Genomic DNA, 21,084 nt, shown 5'->3' with positions numbered 1-21,084 from the left:
TAGGCCAAGTCCCCTGTATAAAAGTGTGTTAGTTTAAATTGAGTTTTTGGGTTGAAAGACTTCCTTCAAGCTAAGTCACCATGGTGAGTTTTTGGTGATGTGTATTTTCACTGCACAAAAAGCAGAGTCTAAGGCTATGTGCACATGTTGCAAATTAGGCATTTCTGGTGCGGATTCTGCCTCTCCTGGCAGAAAATGCACCTGCGGATTTGTCACGTTTTTTGTGCAGTTCCGCAGCGTTTGTGCGTTTTTACTGCATTTTTTACCCCTGCGGTTTTCTATAATGGAATGGGTACAAAAAACGCTACAGATTCACAAAAAAGTAGTGACATGCTACTTCTTTTAAACCGCAGCGTTTCCGCAGCAGATTTCCCGCAAAGTGTGCACAGCATTTTTTTTCTCATTGATTTAAATTGTACTGTAAATCAATTGCGGATCTGCACCTCAAAAAACGCTGCAGATCCGCAGAGAATCCACAACGTGTGCACATACCCTTAGCCAAAGTACACACAAGGAGTTAAATTTCTGCAGCTCTTGGCAGGAAAAACACAGCTGAAAAAACATTTGACTTTTTGCAACTTTTTTTTTTACCATGCGTTTTGACTGAATTGAGTGATGTCAATGTTGAAAAACGCAGCGCAAAAATGCACAGAGAATTGACATGCCTTACAATTCCGGAAAACTGAATAAAATTTCTAAAACGGTCATAACCTTTATTTAAAAAAAAAAAAAGTGTAAACTTACTTGCAGTGCGATTTTTGAAACCTGCAAAATGTCAACCTCTTGCTGTAAATGTGCCTTTCATGTGTGGATTTTCCCCATAGACTTTTAGGCTGTGTGCACATGTTGCTGTTTTTTCGCAGTTTTTTTGCGGTTTCCCCCACCCCCCCCCCCCCAAAAAAAAAAACGCATACAATAAGCATCCCATCATTTAGAATGAATTCCGCATGTTTTGTGCACATGATGCGTTTTTTTTCCGCGAAAAAAAAACACATCGCGGTAAAAAACGCAGCATGTTCATTAAGGGAATGTGCACACGTCAGGATTTCTTGCAGAAATTTTCCTGACAAAAACCGGACATTTCTGCCAGAAATCCGCATGCATTTTTACCGCGATTTTGACGCGTTTTTGGTGCGTTTTTTCCCAAATGCATAGAATTACAGAAAAACGCAGAAAATCCGCAAAAATAATGAACATGCTCATTTTTTTACCGCAATGTGTTTTTTTCGCAGAAAAAAAACGCATCCATGTGCACAAAACACGCAGAATGCATTCTAAATGATAGAATGTATAATGTATGCGTTTAATGAGTTTTTATAGCGTTTTTAGCGCGAAAAAACCTGAACGTGTGCACATGGCCTAATTTTGCGGGTTTTTTTGCGGATTTCCCACTACAAAATGCATTGGGGAAATGTCCGGAAAAAACCACGGCAAAAACGCATGCGGATTTCTTGCAGAAAATGTCAGGTTTTTCTTAGGAATTTTCTGCGAGAAATCCTGAATGTGTGCACATAGCCTAAAGATAGGGTGCAGGTAAAAGATACACATGCATTCCTATTTTGTTTCCACAGCGGAAACACACTTAATCCGCACACGACTAGCATCTAAAGTAAAATTTGAGAGCATATCAAAAAAGAGAAAAAAAAATGCAAGTAACCTAATTGGCACAGAATTGCTGCAACATCAAAAATACACCAAATACTCATCATTGGAGTATTTTAGAATAGTTCTCATTATTCCACAAAGGTATCCGTGTACACAACTGTTCATAGTAATGTCTTTTTTAAAAAATAAGCAGAATTAGCAAATCTGTACAGCACCATGGAATTAATGGTGCTATATAAATAAATAATAATCTAAGCTGACTTGCAGCATAGAAACTCTGCCTTTCCAGCTGATAGTGTGCTCAGAGAAGCATCAAGCACTGTAACATTCTTTTCTCTTTCATAAAAGTGTCAACAAAATATACATACAAGACAGAGTTGTCATAACTCACTAAGAAAACATAAATATAATACTTACCTTCCCAGCAGTAGCCATGTTGCACTTCTTTCCTCAAACCTTTCCACAGGTCAGTATGAATTGTCTAAACTCTTTTCAATCACTAAGTCTCAATTTACGCCTCCCATTCCCCTCCCCCTTTACCTGGCTTTGTGCCTTGTACTCCTCCCTTGAATGTAAGGTATCTAGAATAAAGTCCTCTTCTATTTGTGCAGAAATGGTGGTAGCATAATTATAACGCACATAAACTATCCTCTACTAACATTTGTAAGCACTGGCGTAACTTGAAACTCATGGGCCCCGATGCGAAAACTTTAACTGGGCCCCCAAATATTTTAAATCTTTAAAGGGAACCTATATAGAATTGAGCGTCCTCAGTGGTTGATACCTTTTAATGGATAACTGAAAAGATGGTAACAAATTGCAAGCTTTCGAGACTACACAGGTCTCTTCGGCGCACTATGTCCTGGAAGCATTTCTCTGTGTTCCGGGACATAGTGCGCCGGCGCATGCGCGCTAATGCTTTTCGGCTTTGCCCGCAGTTGGGCAAAGCATACTGCACGTGCGCAAGGCAAGATTGCTTTGTGCACGCGTGTTCTACGGAGGAAAGCGAATCAACTTCCAGACAATATTGCGGTTTTGGCGGTTTTCCGTGGCAAAAACGCTTAAAAACGCATACATTAAGCATCCCATCATTTTGAATGCATTTCACAATTCCACAATTTTTGTGCACATAGTTCGTATTTTTCTGCAATAAAAACGCATTGCGTAAAAATATGCAGCATGTTCTTTAATTTTGCTAATTTTTAGCAGATTTACCGCTATTTAGTGCATTGGGAAGCTTTGGAAAAAAATGTGAAAAATCCGTACAAAAAAGCGTAAAAAATGTGAGAAAACCGCGTGTGGATTTTCTGCAGAAAATCTCCGGTTTTGTTCAGGAAATTTCTGCATAAAATCCTGACGTGTGCACATACCCTTAGGGTCCCCTAGGCTCCACGGCCCGGGTGCGATTGAAACCGCAGCACCTGTTGTAGTTACACCCCTGTTTGTAAGTATTCTCCTTGCCCATGTAAGTTAACTGTATAAAGATTACTTTTACTGTACTAGTAGTGATATATCGCGTTAGTACAGACAAACGCATCATAAAGATACAGCATATTTTTTTCTAGTGAGCCATTAGCATTATTTAGGGGGTATAAATAAGAATAAATACTGTAGTCACACAACTTATTTTCCCCTTCTACATTTCTCTTTAGAAAGGTAAGTTAAATACTAAGGCCGGGATCATACATACGCAAGATACGGCCGAGTCTCACAGGTGAAAACCCTCCTCTGGCGCCGGCACTCCGGATCGGAGCGTTCAGCCGCACAGCATCACATGGAGCTGCACGCTCCGCACCCAAGTGCCAATGCCAGAGCTGGGTTTTCACCTGCGAGACTTGGCCGTATCTCACGTATGTGTGATCCCGGCCAAACTGCAACTAGTGATGGGCGAGCACTAAAATGCTCAGGTGCTCATTGCTCGAGTCGAGCAGATTAGAAAACTCAGGTACTCGGCCAGAACAACGAGCCCAATGTAAGTCTATGGGAGACCCGAGTATTTTTACCGCGATCCCCCAGGGGTCCTTTTAAGGTCTAAAAACGTCTAAAAATGATGGAAACACTGCTCAAAAGACACAGGAACCTCATGGCGATCACCCCTGGAAGCATTCCTGACTCCTAGTTCACAGCTTTAATCAATTTTTTTTCCGAGATTCATGCCATTTTTCCCAGTGCCACAAAAGTACATTCAAACGAAACCAAAATGGGTTTTGCTTGGAAATATGTCAGGTTACATCCTTTGCAGGTTAATGACTTGCCTGTAAGGCCAAATATTTAACCTCAGACCGAAAATTTCCTCCCCCACTTAGGCTTAGTTCAGACGCAGCGTTTTGAAGCGTTTTTCAACTTTAGCATTGCTTTCTACCACTACAAATGCATTCATTGGAAAATGTCATTGTAACATTTAACACCCCTAGCTGGCCATGTGGTGTGTGACACATAAGCAGACACATCTGGTTTCATTTATTAAGGAGGGACTCTTAAAGTCACCAAGCCTATTTTTACTGGTGCATCAGGCTGCATTAATCTTCTTAACCCCTTTACCCCCAAGGGTGGTTTGCACGTTAATGACCGGGCCAATTTTTACAATTCTGACCACTGTCCCTTTATGAGGTTATAACTCTGGAACGCTTAACAGATTCCAGTGATTCTGACAATGTTTTCTCATGATATTTTGTACTTCATGATAGTGGTAACATTTCTTTGATATTACCTGCGTTTATTTGTGAAAAAAACGGAAATTTGGCAAAAATTTTGAATATTTCGCAATTTTCCAACTTTGAATTTTTATGCAATTAAATCACAGAGATATGTCACACAAAATCCTTAATAAGTAACATTTTCCACATGTCTACTTTACATCAGAACAATTTTGGAACCAAAATTTTTTTTTGTTAGGAAGTTATAAGGGTTAAAAGTTGACCAGCAATTTCCCATTTTTACAACACCATTTTTTTTTAGGGACTACATCTCATTTGAAGTCATTTTGAGGGATCTATATGATAGAAAATACCCAAGTGTGACACCATTCTAAAAACTGCACCCCTCAAGGTGTGCAAAACCATATTCAAGAAGTTTATTAACCCTTCTGGTGCTTCACAGGAATTTTTGGAATGTTTAAATAAAAATGAACATTTAACTTTTTTTCACAAAAAATTTACTTCAGCTCCAATTTGTTTTATTTTACCAAGGGTAACAGGAGAAAATGGACCCGAAAAGTTGTTGTACAATTTGTCCTGAGTACGCTGATACCCCATATGTGGGGATAAACCACTGATTGGGCGCATGGGAGACCTCGGAAGGGAAGGAGCGCCGTTTGACTTTTCAATGCAAAATTGACTGGAATCGAGATGGGACACCATGTTGCGTTTGGAGAGCCCCTGATGTGCCTAAACATTGAAACCCCCCACAAGTGACACCATTTTGGAAAGTAGACCCCCTAAGGAACTTATCTAGAGGTGTGGTGAGCACTTTGACCCAACAAGTGCTTTACAGAAGTTTATAATGCAGAACCGTAAAAATAAAAAATCATATTTTTTCACAAAAATTATCTTTTCGCCCCCAATTTTTTATTTTCCCAAGAGTAAGAGAAGAAACTGGACCCCAAAAGTTGTACAATTTGTCCTGAGTACGCTGATACACCATATGTGGGGGTAAACCACTGTTTGGGTGCATGGGAGAGCTCGAAAGGGAAGGAGTGCCGTTTGACTTTTCAATGCAAAATTGACAGGAATTGAGATGGGACGCCATGTTGCGTTTGGAGAGCCACTGATGTTCCTAAACATTGAAACCCCCCACAAGTGACACCATTTTGGAAAGTAGACCCCCTAAGGAACTTATCTAGATGTGTGGTGAGCGCTTTGACCCACCAAGGGCTTCACAGAAGTTTATAATGCAGAGCCGTAAAAATAAAACAAAAATTTTTTCCCACAAAAATTATTTTTTAACCCCCAGTTTTGTATTTTCCAGAGGATAACAGGAGAAATTTGACCCCAAAATGTATTGTCCAATTTGTCCTGAGTGTGCTGATACCCCATATGTGGGGGGAACCACGGTTTAAGCGCATGGGAGGGCTCGGAAGGGAAGGAGCGCCATTTGGAATGCAGACTTAGATGGAATGGTCTGCAGGTGTCACATTGCATTTGCAGAGCCCCTAATGTACCTAAACAGTAGAAACCCCCCACAAGTGACACCATTTTGGAAAGTAGATCCCCTAAGGAACTTATCTAGATGTGTGGTGAGCGCTTTGACCCACCAAGGGCTTCACAGAAGTTTATAATGCAGAGCCATAAAAATAAAAAAATAAAAATTTCCCCCAAAAATTATTTTTTTGACCCCAGTTTTGTATTTTCCCGAGGGTAAGAGGAGAAATTCGACCCCAAAAGTTGTTGTCCAATTTGTCCTGACTACGCTGATACCCCATATGTGGGGGGGAACCACCGTTTGGGTGCATGGGAGGGCTCGGAAGGGAAGGAGTGCCATTTGGAATGCAGACTTAGATGGAATGGTCTGCAGGCGTCACATTGCGTTTGCAGAGCCCCTAATGTACCTAAACAGTAGAAACCCCCCACAAGTGACCCCATATTGGAAACTAGACCCCCCAAGGAATTTATCTAGATGTGTTGTGAGAACTTTGAGCCCCCAATTGTTTCACAACAGTTTATAACGCAGAGCCGTGAAAATAAAAAATCTTTTTTTTTTCCACAAAAAATATTTTTTAGCCCCCAGTTTTGTATTTTCCCAAGGGTAACAGGAGAAATTGGACCCCAAAAGTTGTTGTTCGATTTGTCCTGACTACGCTGATACCCCATATGTTGGGGTAAACCCCTGTTTGGGCACACGGGAGAGCTCGGAAGGGAAGGAGCTCTGTTTTACTTTTTCAACGCAGAATTGGCTAGAATTGAGATCGGACGCCATGTCGCATTTGGAGAGCCCCTGATGTGCCTAAACAGTGGAAACCCCCAAAATTATAACTGAAACCCTAATCCAAACACACCACTAACCCTAATCCCAACAGTAACCCTAACCACACCCCTAACCCTGACACACCCCGAACCCTAATCCCAATCCTAATCCTATTCCCAACCGTAGATGTAATCTAAACCCTAACCGTAACTTTAGCCCCAACCCTAACTTTAGCCCCAACCCTAACTGTAGCCTTAACCCGAGCCCCAACCCTAACCCTAACCCTAGCCCTAACCCTAGCCCTAACCCTAGCCCTAACCCTAGCCCTAATGGGAAAATGGAAATAAATACATTTTTTTAATTTTTCCATAACTAAGGGAGTGATGAAGGGGGGTTTGATTTACTTTTATAGCGGGTTTTTAAGCGGATTTTTATGATTGGCAGCCATCACACACTGAAAGACGCTTTTTATTGCAAAAAAATATTTTTTTGCGTTACCACATTTTGAGAGCTATCATTTTTCCATATTTTGGTCCACAGAGTCATGTGAGGTCTTGTTTTTTGCGGGACGAGTTAACGTTTTTATTGGTAACATTTTCGGGCACGTGACATTTTTGATCGCTTTTTATTCCGATTTTTGTGAGGCAGAATGACCAAAAACCAGCTATTCATGAATTTCTTTTGGGGGAGGCGTTTATACCGTTCCGCGTTTGGTAAAATTGATGAAGCAGTTTTATTCTTCAGGTCAGTACGATTACAGCGATACCTCATTTATATCATTTTTTTATGTTTTGGCGCTTTTATACGATAGAAAAAAATAATTATTTTTGCATCGCTTTATTCTGAGGACTATAACTTTTTTATTTTTTTGCTGATAATGCTGTATAGTGGCTCGTTTTTTGCGGGACAAGATGTCGTTTTCAGCGGTACCATGGTTATTTGTATCTGTTTTTTTGATCGCGTGTTATTCCACTTTTTGTTCGGCGGTATGATAATAAAGCGTTGTTTTTTGCCTCGTTTTTTTTTTTTCTTACGGTGTTTACTGAAGGGGTTAACTAGTGGGCCAGTTTTATAGGTCGGGTCATTACGGACGTGGCGATACTAAATATGTGTACTTTTATTGTTTTTTTTTATTTAGATAAAGAAATGTATTTATGGGAATAATATTTTTATTTTTTTTTCATTATTTAGGAATTTTTTTTTTTTTTTTTACACATTTGGAAATTTTTTTTTTACTTGTTTACTTTGTCCCAGGGGAGACATCACAGATCGGTGATCTGACAGTTTGCATAGCACTCTGTCAGATCACCGATCTGACTTACAGCAGTGCAGGCTTCACAGTGCCTGCTCTGAGCAGGCACTTGGTAAGCCACCTCCCTCCCTGCAGGACCCGGATGCCGCGGCCATTTTGGATCCGGGCCTGCTACAGGGAGGGAGGTAGGGAGACCCTCGCAGCAACGCGATCACATCGCGTTGCTGCGGGTGTCTCAGGGAAGCCCGCACGGAGCCCCCTCCCTGTGGATGCTTCCTTATACCGCTGGCACATCGCGATCATGTTTGATCGCGGTGTGCCGGGGGTTACTGTGACGGGGGTGGTCCGTGACCGTTCCTGGCACATAGTGCCGGATGTCAGCTGCGATAGGCAGCTGGCACCCAGCCGCGATCGGCCCCCTTCCCCCCGTGAGCGCTGTCGATCGCATATGATGTACTATCCCGTCGGTGGTCATACGGGCCCACCCCACCTCGACGGGATAGTACGACTAATGTCAGAAAGGGTTTAAAGGGCCATTATGAAACAGTGGGTCTCCTAAGGCCTCTTTCACACTTCAGTCTTTTGGCGTCAGTCACTACTGACATAGTGACGGATTGACGGATCCGTCACAATTGTTGCGAAAACGGTTCTAACGGATCCGTTTTTTTGACGGATCCGTTACTTGGGGGTTGTCTGGGAGAAGTATCTACTTTTTGGAGCATGCGCAATTGAAAAAACGGATTGGGGCGACGGATCCGCCGAAAAAACGGTTGCGGCGGATCCGTCGCCCATAGGCGCCCATTCTATGGAATGGCGGACGCGACGGATCCGTCGCGATCCGCCATTTCGGCGTTGACAAAAAACGTTCCAATGTCCGTCTATTTTCAGAAAACGTCCGCCAAATTTCGACGGATCCGTCGCATGGCGGATGGAACGGACGACCATCCGTCACAATCCGTCACTAAAGCAAGTCTATGGGAAAATAACGGATCCGTCAAAAAAAATGACGGATCCGTTATTTGAGGAAAATGGCGGTTTTAGACTGACGCCAAATAACTGAAGTGTGAAAGAGGCCTAAGCTGTTGTAGCCTATGCTGTGAGTGGATGGGCTGCCAAGAATTACGACACACCACAATACCCCTGTCATAAGGTGTCCAGGGGGGACTCCTGAAAAAGTGTTGCATTGAATTCAAGGCCTGCCCTGCTACCAATTCATATGTACCCCAATAAGCCTTTGAACCCACATAGTGGATGGGCCCAGGAAAATCCACTTCAAAATATGCATTTTGTACTCCGTACTCCTTTGTTTTATACATTGGCGTCATGGCCAGCCCTGCTGCATAGTCAGTCATATGCACCCCATTAGGCCTTGGAAGCCACATACTGGATGGACCCAAAAAAATCCACTTCACAATATGCATTTTGTACTCCCGTACTCCTTTGTTCTATACATTGGCAGGAAGGTGAGCCCTGCTGCATAGTCATATGCACCCCATTAGGCCTTGGAACCCACATACTGGATGTGCCCAGGAAAATCAACTTCACAATATGCATTTTGTACTCCCATACTCCTTTGTTCTATACATTGGCAGGAAGGTGAGCCCTGCTGCATAGTCATATGCACCCTATTAGGCCTTGGAACCTACATACTGGATGGGCCCAGGAAAATCCACTTCACGATATGCATTTTGTACTCCCGTACTCCTTGGTTTCACACATTGGTGGCAAGGCCAGCCCTGTTGTATAGTCATATTCACCCCATTAGGCCTTGGAATCCACATACTGGATGGACCCAGGAAAATTCACTCGTATTTTTTAATGGTATGATGGTTTCCTCTTTGCACAATTATTTACAGGAGAATTTTGCATTTTTATTTGACATGTTTTTAACACAAAGGTTCAGATACGGCTTTAAAAAAGGCAAATACTTGCAATACAAGGCATTTTTATTGCAATTTTATTGCAAACTACAAAATTAAAGGAATATGACTGAATAGTGTTAGTGCGTACACTTTTGTATGTGTTAACATACACAGGTTAATAAGTTCATATAAGGATTGAATAAATATAGTGATTACGTACCGTATATACTCGAGTATAAGCCGAGATTTTCAGCCCAAATTTTTGGGCTGAAAGTGCCCCTCTCGGCTTATACTCGAGTCAAGGTGGGTGGCAGGGTCGGCGGGTGAGGGGGAGAGGGCGCTGAGGCATACTTACCTAGTCCCAGCGATCCTGGAGCTGTCCCTGCCGTCCCACGGTCTTCTGTGCTGCAGCTTCTTCCCCTCTTCAGCGGTCACGTGGGACCGCTCATTAGAAAAATGAATAAGCGGCTCCACCTCCCATAGGGGTGGAGCCGCGTATTCATTTCTCTAATCAGCGGTGCCGGTGACCGCTGATAGAGAAAGAGGCTGCGGCACCGAATACCAGCTGTAACAGGCAGAGTGAGCGTCAGGATCGCTGGGACTAGGTAAGTATTTTATATTCACCTGTCCGCGTTCCAGCCGCCGGGCGTCGCTCCATCTTCCCGGCGCCTCCATCTTCCTGGCGTCTGCGCTCTGACTGTTCAGGTCAGAGGGTGCGATGACGCATATAGTGTGCGCGGCGCCCTCTGCCTGATCAGTCAGAGCAGAGACGCCGGGAAGATGGAGGCGCCGGGACCGGACGCTGGGAGCTGCAAGCAAGAGAGGTGAGTATGTGTTTTTTTTTTTTTTATTGCAGCAGCAGCGGCACAGATTTATGTGGAGCATCTATGGGGCACAATGAACGGTGCAGAGCATATATGGGGCACAGATATGGGACAATAATGAACGGTGCAGAGAATATATAGGGCACAGATATGGGACAAAATGAACGGTGCAGAGCACTGTATGGGGCAGAGCTATGGGACAAAATGAATGGTGCAGAGTAGGGTTGAGCGAAACGGGTCGAACATTTTCAAAAGTCGCCGACTTTTGGCTAAGTCGGGGTTTCATGAAACCCGATCCGACCCCTGTGCGGGGTCGGCCATGCGGTACGCGACTTTCGCGCCAAAGTCGCGTTTCAATGACGCGAAAAGCGCCATTTCTCAGCCAATGAAGGTAAACGCAGAGTGTGGGCAGCGTGATGACATAGGTCCTGGTCCCCACCATCTTAGAGAAGGGCATTGCAGTGATTGGCTTGCTGTCTGCGACGTCACAGGGGCTATAAAGAGGCGTTCCCGCCGACCGCCATCTTACTGCTGCTGATCTGAGCTTAGGGAGAGGTTGCTGCCGCTTTGTCAGAAGCAGGGATAGCGTTAGGCAGGGTCCATTAACCACAAAACCGCTTGTGCTGCAGCGATTTGCACTGTCCAACACCACCCTCGGTGTGCAGGGACAGTGGAAGTTTTTTTTTTTTTTTTTTCCCCTCAGCGCTGTAGCTCATTGGGCTGCCCTAGAAGGCTCCCTGATAGCTGCATTGCTGTGTGTACGCCGCTGTGCAAACCAACTGCTTTTTTCAAAGCACAAATCCTCTTGTTCCTTCCTTTCTGCACAGCTATCTTTTTTGTTTGTCCACACTTTTTATTTCATTTGTGCATCAGTCCACTCCTTATTGCTGCCTGCCATACCTGGCTGAGATTACTGCAGGCAGGGAGATAGTAGCTGCCTGCCATACCTGGCTGAGATTACTGCAGGCAGGGAGATAGTAATTGTAGGACATTCCCTGTTTTTTTTTTTGTTTTTTTTTTGGTGGGAGATTAAGATTGGCAATTTGGCATTTCTGCTAGAGTGCCATCCCTGTGTGTGCCATCTCTCTCACATAGTGGGCCATAGAAAGCCTTTTCATTTTTCTGTATTTTTTTTTGTGGGGTGTATAAATTCTCCCTGATAAAAATACAGTGGGAGATTAATATTGGCCTTTGGGCTTGTGTGCCAGTCCTGAGTGTGCCATCTCTCTCACAAATAGTGGGCCATAGAAAGCCTATTTTATTTTTTTTGGGGTTTTATAAATTCTCCCTGAAAAAAAGGGAGATTAATATTGGCCTCTGGGCTTGTGTGCCAGTCCTGAGCGTGCCATCTGTGCCAGCCCTGAGCGTGCCATCTCTCTCACAAATAGTGGGCCATAGAAAGCCTATTTTTTTTTTTTTTTGGTTTTATAAATTCTCCCTGAAAAAAAGGGAGATTAATATTGGCCTCTGGGCTTGTGTGCCAGTCCTGAGCGTGCCATCTGTGCCAGCCCTGAGCGTGCCATCTCTCTCACAAATAGTGGGCCATAGAAAGCCTATTTAATTTTTTTTTTTGTTTTATAAATTTTCCCTGAAAAAAGGGATATTAATATTGGCCTCTGGGCTTGTGTGCCAGTCCTGAGCGTGCCATCTGTGCCAGCCCTGAGCGTGCCATCTCTCTCACAAATAGTGGGCCATAGAAAGCCTATTTAATTTTTTTTTTTGTTTTATAAATTTTCCCTGAAAAAAGGGAGATTAATATTGGCCTCTGGGCTTGTGTGCCAGTTGTGAGCGTGCCATCTGTGCCAGTCCTGAGCGTGCCATCTCTCTCACAAATAGTGGGCCATAGAAAGCCTATTTAAATTTTTTTTTGGTTTTATAAATTCTCCCAGAAAAAAAGGGAGATTAATATTGGCCTCTGGGCTTCTGTGCCAGTCCTGAGCGTGCCATCTGTGCCAGTCCTGAGCGTCCCATCTCTCTCACAAATAGTGGGCCATAGAAAGCCTATTTTATTTTTTTTGGGGGTTTTATAAATTCTCCCTGAAAAAAAGGGAGATTAATATTGGCCTCTGGGCTTGTGTGCCAGTCCTGAGCGTGCCATCTGTGCCAGCCCTGAGCGTGCCATCTCTCTCACAAATAGTGGGCCATAGAAAGCCTATTTATTTTTTTTTTTTGTTTTATAAATTTTCCCTGAAAAAAGGGAGATTAATATTGGCCTCTGGGCTTGTGTGCCAGTTGTGAGCGTGCCATCTGTGCCAGTCCTGAGCGTGCCATCTCTCTCACAAATAGTGGGCCATAGAAAGCCTATTTAAATTTTTTTTTGGTTTTATAAATTCTCCCAGAAAAAAAGGGAGATTAATATTGGCCTCTGGGCTTCTGTGCCAGTCCTGAGCGTGCCATCTGTGCCAGTCCTGAGCGTCCCATCTCTCTCACAAATAGTGGGCCATAGAAAGCCTATTTTATTTTTTTGGGGGGTTTTATAAATTCTCCCTGAAAAAAAGGGAGATTAATATTGGCCTCTGGGCTTGTGTGCCAGTCCTGAGCGTGCCATCTGTGCCAGCCCTGAGCGTGCCATCTCTCTCACAAATAGTGGGCCATAGAAAGCCTATTTATTTTTTTTTTTTGTTTTATAAATTTTCCCTGAAAAAAGGGAGATTAATATTGGCCTCTGGGCTTGTGTGCCAGTTGTGAGCGTGCCATCTGTGCCAGTCCTGAGCGTGCCATCTCTCTCACAAATAGTGGGCCATAGAAAGCCTATTTAAATTTTTTTTTGGTTTTATAAATTCTACCAGAAAAAAAGGGAGATTAATATTGGCCTCTGGGCTTCTGTGCCAGTCCTGAGCGTGCCATCTGTGCCAGTCCTGAGCGTCCCATCTCTCTCACAAATAGTGGGCCATAGAAAGCCTATTTTTTTTTTTTTTTGGGTTTTAGAAATTCTCCCTGGAAAAAAAAAGGGAGATTAATATTGCCCTTTGGGCTTGTGTGCCAGTACTAAGCGTTCCATCTCTCTCTCTCTCTCTCTCAGTCAGTGGGCCATAGAACGCCTATTTTTGGTTTTATTTGTTTTCTAAATTCTCCCTGAAAAAATCATTTTATTTTATTTGGTTTCTAAATTCTTCCTGATAAAATCACATTTTTTTTATTATTTTTTTTTCTAAAGTCTCCCTGAAAAAAAAAAAAAAAAACAGTGGGAGATTAATATTGGCCTTTCTGCTTGTGTGCCAGTCTTGACTCCTGGGTGCGTCATCTCTCAGTCAGTGGGCCATAGAACGCCTATTTTTGGTTTTATTTGTTTTATAAATTCTCCCAGAAAAAATCATTTTATTTTATTTGGTTTCTAAATTCTTCCTGATAAAATCACATTTTTTTTATTATTTTTTTTTCTAAAGTCTCCCTGAAAAAAAAAAAAAAAAACAGTGGGAGATTAATATTGGCCTTTCTGCTTGTGTGCCAGTCTTGACTCCTGGGTGCGTCATCTCTCAGTCAGTGGGCCATAGAACGCCTATTTTTGGTTTTATTTGTTTTCTAAATTCTCCCTGAAAAAATAATTTTATTTTATTTGGTTTCTAAATTCTTCCTGATAAAATCACATTTTTTTTATTATTTTTTTTTCTAAAGTCTCCCTGAAAAAAAAAAAAAAAAACAGTGGGAGATTAATATTGGCCTTTCTGCTTGTGTGCCAGTCTTGACTCCTGGGTGCGTCATCTCTCAGTCAGTGGGCCATAGAACGCCTATTTTTGGTTTTATTTGTTTTATAAATTCTCCCAGAAAAAATCATTTTATTTTATTTGGTTTCTAAATTCTTCCTGATAAAATCATATTTTTTTTATTATTTTTTTTTCTAAAGTCTCCCTGAAAAAAAAAAAAAAAAAACAACCAAAAAAAACAGTGGGAGATTAATATTGGCCTTTCTGCTTGTGTGCCAGTCTTGACTCCTGGGTGTGCCATCTCTCTCTCTCTCTCTCTCTCTCTCTCTCTCTCTCTCTCTCTCTCCAATTGTGGTCCATAGAAAGCCTATATTTTTTTTCCTTGATTTGGGTTCTAAAATCTACCAGAGAAAATAACTACATCAATCATTGGTAGAAAAATATTGGCCTCTGGGTTTGTGTGCCACTCCTGACTCCTGTGTGCGTCATCTCTCAGTCAGTGGGCCATAGAACGCCTATTTTTGTTTTTATTTGTTTTATAAATTCTCCCTGAAAAAATCATTTTATTTTATTTGGTTTCTAAATTCTTCCTGATAAAATCATATTTTTTTTATTATTTTTTTTTCTAAAGTCTCCCTGAAAAAAAAAACAAAAAAAAAAAAACAAAAAAAACAGTGGGAGATTAATATTGGCCTTTCTGCTTGTGTGCCAGTCTTGACTCCTGGGTGTGCCATCTCTCTCTCTCTCTCTCTCTCTCTCCAATTGTGGTCCATAGAAAGCCTACATTTTTTTTCCTTGATTTGGGTTCCAAAATCTACCAGAGAAAATAACTCCATCAATCATTGGTAGAAAAATATTGGCCTCTGGGCTTGTGTGCCACTCCTGATTCCTGTGTGCGTCATCTCTCACTCAGTGGCCCATAGAAAGCATATAGTTTGTTACATTTGTTTTCTAAATTCTCCCTGCAAAAATCTTTTTTTTTTTTTGGGGGGGGGTTTCTAAAGTGTTCCTGAAAAAAATAAAAATAAAAAAAAAATAATAGTGTGACATTAATATTAACATTTGTGCTTCAGTGACAGTCCTGCGTGTGGGGCATCTCTCTAATTTGCAGCCACCAAAAAAAGAGTGTGTAACATTGGGCCTGATTTTCGCTGTGGTCTCACCAACCTGTAAAGGGGTAGCTAAATCATACTGAAGTTATAGCTCACCGTGTAAGTTGTGTGACTGCAACAAATAACGTTAGTTTGGTTACGTTTTTAAAACAATGAGGAAGTCTAGTGGAAGAGGTCGTGGCCGGGGGCGTTCATTGTCAGCTGGTAATGAGGGTAGTGGTAGTGGTGGAGCATCAGGTGGTCGTGGGGGAAAAAATATTGCACCTAAGTCTGGAGCTGTGGAGCCAGGTTCGTCGTCCGGCTACACAAGGCCTCGAACGCTCCCTTTTCTGGGATTAGGAAAACCGCTTTTAAAGCCGGAGCAGCAAGAGCAAGTTTTGGCTTATCTTGCTGACTCAGCCTCTAGCTCTTTTGCCTCATCTCGTGAAACTGGTAAAAGTAAAAGCAGCGCGTCGTTAGTGGATGTTCACGGTCAGGGACAAGTCACTTCCTTGTCCTCTTCAGCAAAAACAACAACAGAGAAGAATGCAGCAGGCGACACAACGGGTTACTCCATGGAGCTCTTTACACATACCGTCCCTGGCTTAGAAAGTGAAGCAGTTAACAGTCCATGCCCATTACAAATTGAATCTGACATGGAGTGCACTGACGCACAGCCACAGCCAGACTACTATGCTGGTCCTTTGACTCAGACCACAACATTGCCCTCGCAGGGTGCTGATCAAGAATCAGACCCTGATGAGACTATGTTGCCCCATCACGAACGCTATACCACCGAACGACACGGTGACACAGACGAAGTTGCGCAGGAGGTACAAGAAGAGTTATTAGATGACCCAGTTCTTGACCCCGATTGGCAGCCATTGGGGGAACAGGGTGCAGGCGGCAGCAGTTCTGAAGCAGAGGAGGAGGAGGGGCCGCAGCAGGCATCAACATCGCCACAGGTTCCATCTGCCGGGCCCGTATCTTGCCCAAAACGCGTGGCAAAGCCAAAACCTGGTGGAGGACAGCGTGGCCATCCGGTTAAAGCTCAGTCTGCAATGCCTGAAAAGGTATCCGATGCTAGAAAGAGTGCAGTCTGGCATTTTTTTAAACAACATCCAATTGATCAGCGCAAAGTCATCTGTCAAAAATGTTCTACTTCCTTAAGCAGAGGTCAGAATCTGAAAAGTCTCAATACTAGTTGCATGCATAGACATTTAACCACCATGCATTTGAAAGCTTGGACTAACTACCAAACGTCCCTTAAGGTTGTTGCACCCTCGGCCAATGAAGCTAGTCATCAACGCAACATCCCTTCCGGCAGTGTAGGACCACCATTTAGCGCACCACCTGCTGTATCTGTGCAGGTATCTTTGCCAGGCCAAAGCAGTCAGGGTCAGGGAATCACCAGTTTCGTAGTAGGAAACACTGCATCTAGGGCACCGGCGGCAACAATACCATCTCCCACCGTCTCTCAGTCTGCCATGTCCACCGGCACCCCCGCTAGTTCCACGATCTCCAGCTCTCCAGTCCAGCTCACCCTACATGAGACTATGGTTAGAAAAAGGAAATACTTAGCCTCGCATCCGCGTACACAGGGTTTGAACGCCCACATAGCTAGACTAATCTCGTTAGAGATGATGCCCTACCGGTTAGTTGAAAGCGAAGCTTTCAAAGACCTGATGGACTACGCTGTACCACGCTACGAGCTACCCAGTCGACACTTTTTTTCCAGAAAAGCCATCCCAGCCCTCCACCAGCATGTTAAAGAGCGCATCGTCCATGCACTCAGGCAATCTGTGAGCACAAAGGTGCACCTGACAACAGATGCATGGACCAGTAGGCATGGCCAGGGACGTTACGTGTCCATCACGGCACACTGGGTAAATGTGGTGGATTCAGGGTCCACAGGGGACAGCAAGTTTGGGACAGTTCTGCCTAGCCCACGGTCTAGTAAACAGTTGTCTGTAGCCGTTCGCACCCCCTCCTCCTCCTCCTCCTCGTCCTCCTGCAGAAGCAAGAGCTCGTCCACAGACCGCAGTCGCACAAACACTCCATCCGCACCTGCCACTGTTGCACACCAGGTCTCCCATTATGGGGCAGCTACTGGCATACGTCAGCAGGCTGTATTGGCTATGAAGTGTTTGGGCGACAATAGACACACCGCGGAAGTTCTGTCCGAGTTCTTGCAGCAAGAAACGCAGTCGTGGCTGGGCACTGTAGATCTTGAGGCAGGCAAGGTAGTGAGTGATAACGGAAGGAATTTCATGGCTGCCATCTCCCTTTCCCAACTGAAACACATTCCTTGCCTGGCTCACACCTTAAACCTGGTGGTGCAGTGCTTCCTGAAAAGTTATCCGGGGTTATCCGACCTGCTCCTCAAAGTGCGTGGACTTTGCGCACATATCCGCCGTTCGCCTGTACACTCCAGCCGTATGCAGACCTATCAGCGTTCTTTGAACCTTCCCCAGCATCGCCTAATCATAGACGTTGCAACAAGGTGGAACTCAACACTGCACATGCTTCAGAGACTGTGCGAACAGAGGCGGGCTGTTATGTTTTTGTGGGAGGATACACATACACGGGCAGGCAGTAGGATGGCAGACATGGAGTTGTCAGGTGTGCAGTGGTCGAAGATTCAAGACATGTGTCAAGTCCTTCAGTGTTTTGAGGAATGCACACGGCTGGTTAGTGCAGACAACGCCATAATAAGCATGAGCATCCCCCTAATGCGTCTGCTGATGCAAAGTTTGACGCACATAAAGGATCAGGCGTCTGCACCAGAGGAAGAGGAAAGCCTTGATGACAGTCAGCGATTGTCTGGTCAGGGCAGTGTACATGACGAGGTACCGGGCGAAGAGGAGGTGGAGGATGAGGAGGATGATGGGGATGAGTATATTTTTAATGAGGAAGCTTTCCCGGGGGCACGGGAAATTGGTGGCGTGGCAAGGCCGGGTTCTGGTTTTTTGAGGGACACAAGTGACGTAGATTTGCCTGCAACTGCCCCTCAACCAAGCACAACCGCAGATTTGACAACGGGAACTTTGGCCCACATGGCGGATTATGCCTTGCGTATCCTCAAAAGGGACACACGCATTACAAAAATGATGAACGATGACGATTACTGGTTGGCCTGCCTCCTTGATCCTCGCTATAAAGGCAAATTGCAAAATATTATGCCACATGAGAACTTGGAACTAATATTAGCAACAAAACAATCAACTCTTGTTGACCGTTTGCTTCTGGCATTCCCTGCACACAGCGCCCGTGATCGTTCTCACACGAGCTCCAGGGGCCAGCAGACCAGAGGTGTTAGAGGGGCAGAAATCAGAAGTGGCGTTGGCCAGAGGGGTTTTCTGACCAGGTTGTGGAGTGATTTTTCTATGACCGCAGACAGGACAGGTACTGCAGCATCAATTCAAAGTGACAGGAGACAACATTTGTCCAGTATGGTTACAAACTATTTTTCATCCCTTATCGACGTTCTCCCTCAACCGTCATTCCCATTTGATTACTGGGCATCCAAATTAGACACCTGGCCAGAATTGGCAGAATATGCATTGCAGGAGCTTGCTTGCCCGGCAGCTAGTGTCCTATCAGAAAGAGTATTCAGTGCTGCAGGTTCAATACTAACAGAAAAAAGGACTCGTCTGGCTACCCAAAATGTAGATGATCTAACCTTCATTAAAATGAACCACAACTGGATTTCAAAATCTTTTGCCCCACCCTGCCCGGCTGACACCTAGCTTTCCTATGAAAAGGTCTTGCCTGTGGACTATTCTGAATGACTTTTCCAATCTCGTAATTTTCTTCACCTGATTGTCCAGCATACGACATGTTTCCACCTCACGAAATGGCCAAACTCCCCACACGGGGCCGTGCTATCGCCACTTTGCGCTTGGACCCTTGAGAGTGCTGTTTGTCTGAAGAGGTGGGTGTGGCCGCTTTTGGTCGACGGCACTGCCACTGGGTCCCTCATAGTACAATAAAGTGTCTCTGGCGGTGGTGGTGCGCACCCAACGTCAGACACACCGTTGTAATATGAGGGGCCCTGTGCCTGTAACGCCGGCCACAAGACAGTTCCCCCCCCAGCTCAAACAGTGCTCTACCACTAGCAAAATTATCTCTCACAGCTTCACCAATGTGTAGTCTAGGCGCTGACATCCTTCAATGCCTGGCACTGACAATACCATTGTTTTGACATTTTTGTTATGTTAGGCCTTCGAAGCCTGTCTGCGGTCCCTTCTTTCTACAACTACTACACTGACCAGGCCACTGCTGGCCGTGTTACCCTGGAACCAATTTAAAAGTGCCTACAGTCAGCCCAATTTTGTTATGTTAGGCCTTCGAAGACTGTCTGCCGTCACTCCTTCCACTAGACTTCCACTGACCATACACTGCTGCCCATGTACCCCTGGAACCAATTTAAAGTGCCTACAGCCAGCCCAATTTTGTTATGTTAGGCCTTGGAAGCCTGTCTGCGGTCACTCCTTCCACTAGACTTCCACTGACCACACCACTGCTGTCCGTGTACCCCTGGAACCAATTTAAAATTGCCTACAGCCATGTGTTTTTATTTTAGGCCTTCGATGCCTGTCTGCGGTCCATTCTTTCAACTACTACTACACTGACCAGGGCACTGCTGGCCGTGTTACCCTGGAACCAATTTAAAAGTGCCTACAGTCAGCCCAATTTTGTTATGTTAGGCCTTCGAAGACTGTCTGCCGTCACTCCTTCCACTAGACTTCCACTGACCATACACTGCTGCCCATGTACCCCTGGAACCAATTTAAAGTGCCTACAGCCAGCCCAATTTTGTTATGTTAGGCCTTCGAAGCCTGTCTGCGGTCACTCCTTCCACTAGACTTCCACTGACCAGACCACTGCTGCCCGTGTACCCCTGGAACCAATTTAAAAGTGCCTACAGCCAGCCCAAGTTTGTTATGTTAGGCCTTGGAAGCCTGTCTGCGGTCACTCCTTCCACTAGACTTCCACTGACCAGACCACTGCTGCCCGTGTACCCCTGGAACCAATTTAAAAGTGCCTACAGCCAGCCCAAGTTTGTTATGTTAGGCCTTCGAAGCCTGTCTGCGGTCCATTCTTTCAACTACTACTACACTGACCAGGTCACTGCTGCCCGTGTACCCCTGGAACCAATTTAAAATTGCCTACAGCCATGTGTTTTTATTTTAGGCCTTCGATGCCTGTCTGCGGTCACTCCTTCCACTAGGCCTCCACTGACCACACCACTGCTGTCCGTGTACCCCTGGAACCAATTTAAAATTGCCTACAGCCATGTGTTATTATTTTAGGCCTTCGATGCCTGTCTGCGGTCACTCCTTCCACTAGGCCTCCACTGAGCACACCACTGCTGTCCGTGTACCCCTGGAACCAATTTAAAATTGCCTACAGCCAGCCCAATTTTTTTATTTTAGGCCTTCGATGCCTGTCTGCGGTCCATTCTTTCAACTACTACTACACTGACCAGGTCACTGCTGCCCGTGTACCCCTGGAACCAATTTAAAAGTGCCTACAGCCAGCCCAAGTTTGTTATGTTAGGCCTTGGAAGCCTGTCTGCGGTCACTCCTTCCACTAGACTTCCACTGACCAGACCACTGCTGCCCGTGTACCCCTGGAACCAATTTAAAAGTGCCTACAGCCAGCCCAAGTTTGTTATGTTAGGCCTTGGAAGCCTGTCTGCGGTCACTCCTTCCACTAGGCCTCCACTGACCACACCACTGCTGTCCGTGTACCCCTGGAACCAATTTAAAATTGCCTACAGCCATGTGTTATTATTTTAGGCCTTCGATGCCTGTCTGCGGTCACTCCTTCCACTAGGCCTCCACTGACCACACCACTGCTGTCCGTGTACCCCTGGAACCAATTTAAAATTGCCTACAG

General features: G+C 44.5%; 1 protein-coding gene across 1 annotated transcript in view; it reads right to left on the bottom strand.

Annotated features, from left to right (window-relative positions):
• LOC138655733 (alcohol dehydrogenase 1-like) overlaps positions 1 to 2,139 on the bottom strand; it is an 89,587-nt gene extending 87,448 nt beyond the window's left edge. The window contains exon 1 of the mRNA XM_069743618.1: positions 2,023 to 2,139. Coding sequence (XP_069599719.1) covers positions 2,023 to 2,040 — 18 coding nt within the window. The 5' untranslated portion in view covers positions 2,041 to 2,139. The remainder of the gene's footprint in view (positions 1 to 2,022) is intronic.
• Between the last annotated feature and the right edge of the window lie 18,945 nt (positions 2,140 to 21,084).

The sequence above is a fragment of the Ranitomeya imitator genome, chromosome 1 (assembly GCF_032444005.1).
Source record: "Ranitomeya imitator isolate aRanImi1 chromosome 1, aRanImi1.pri, whole genome shotgun sequence".
Lineage (NCBI taxonomy): Eukaryota > Metazoa > Chordata > Amphibia > Anura > Dendrobatidae > Ranitomeya > Ranitomeya imitator.
Note: the sequence above shows the minus strand (reverse complement) of the source record. Positions and strands in the feature narration are given on the sequence as shown.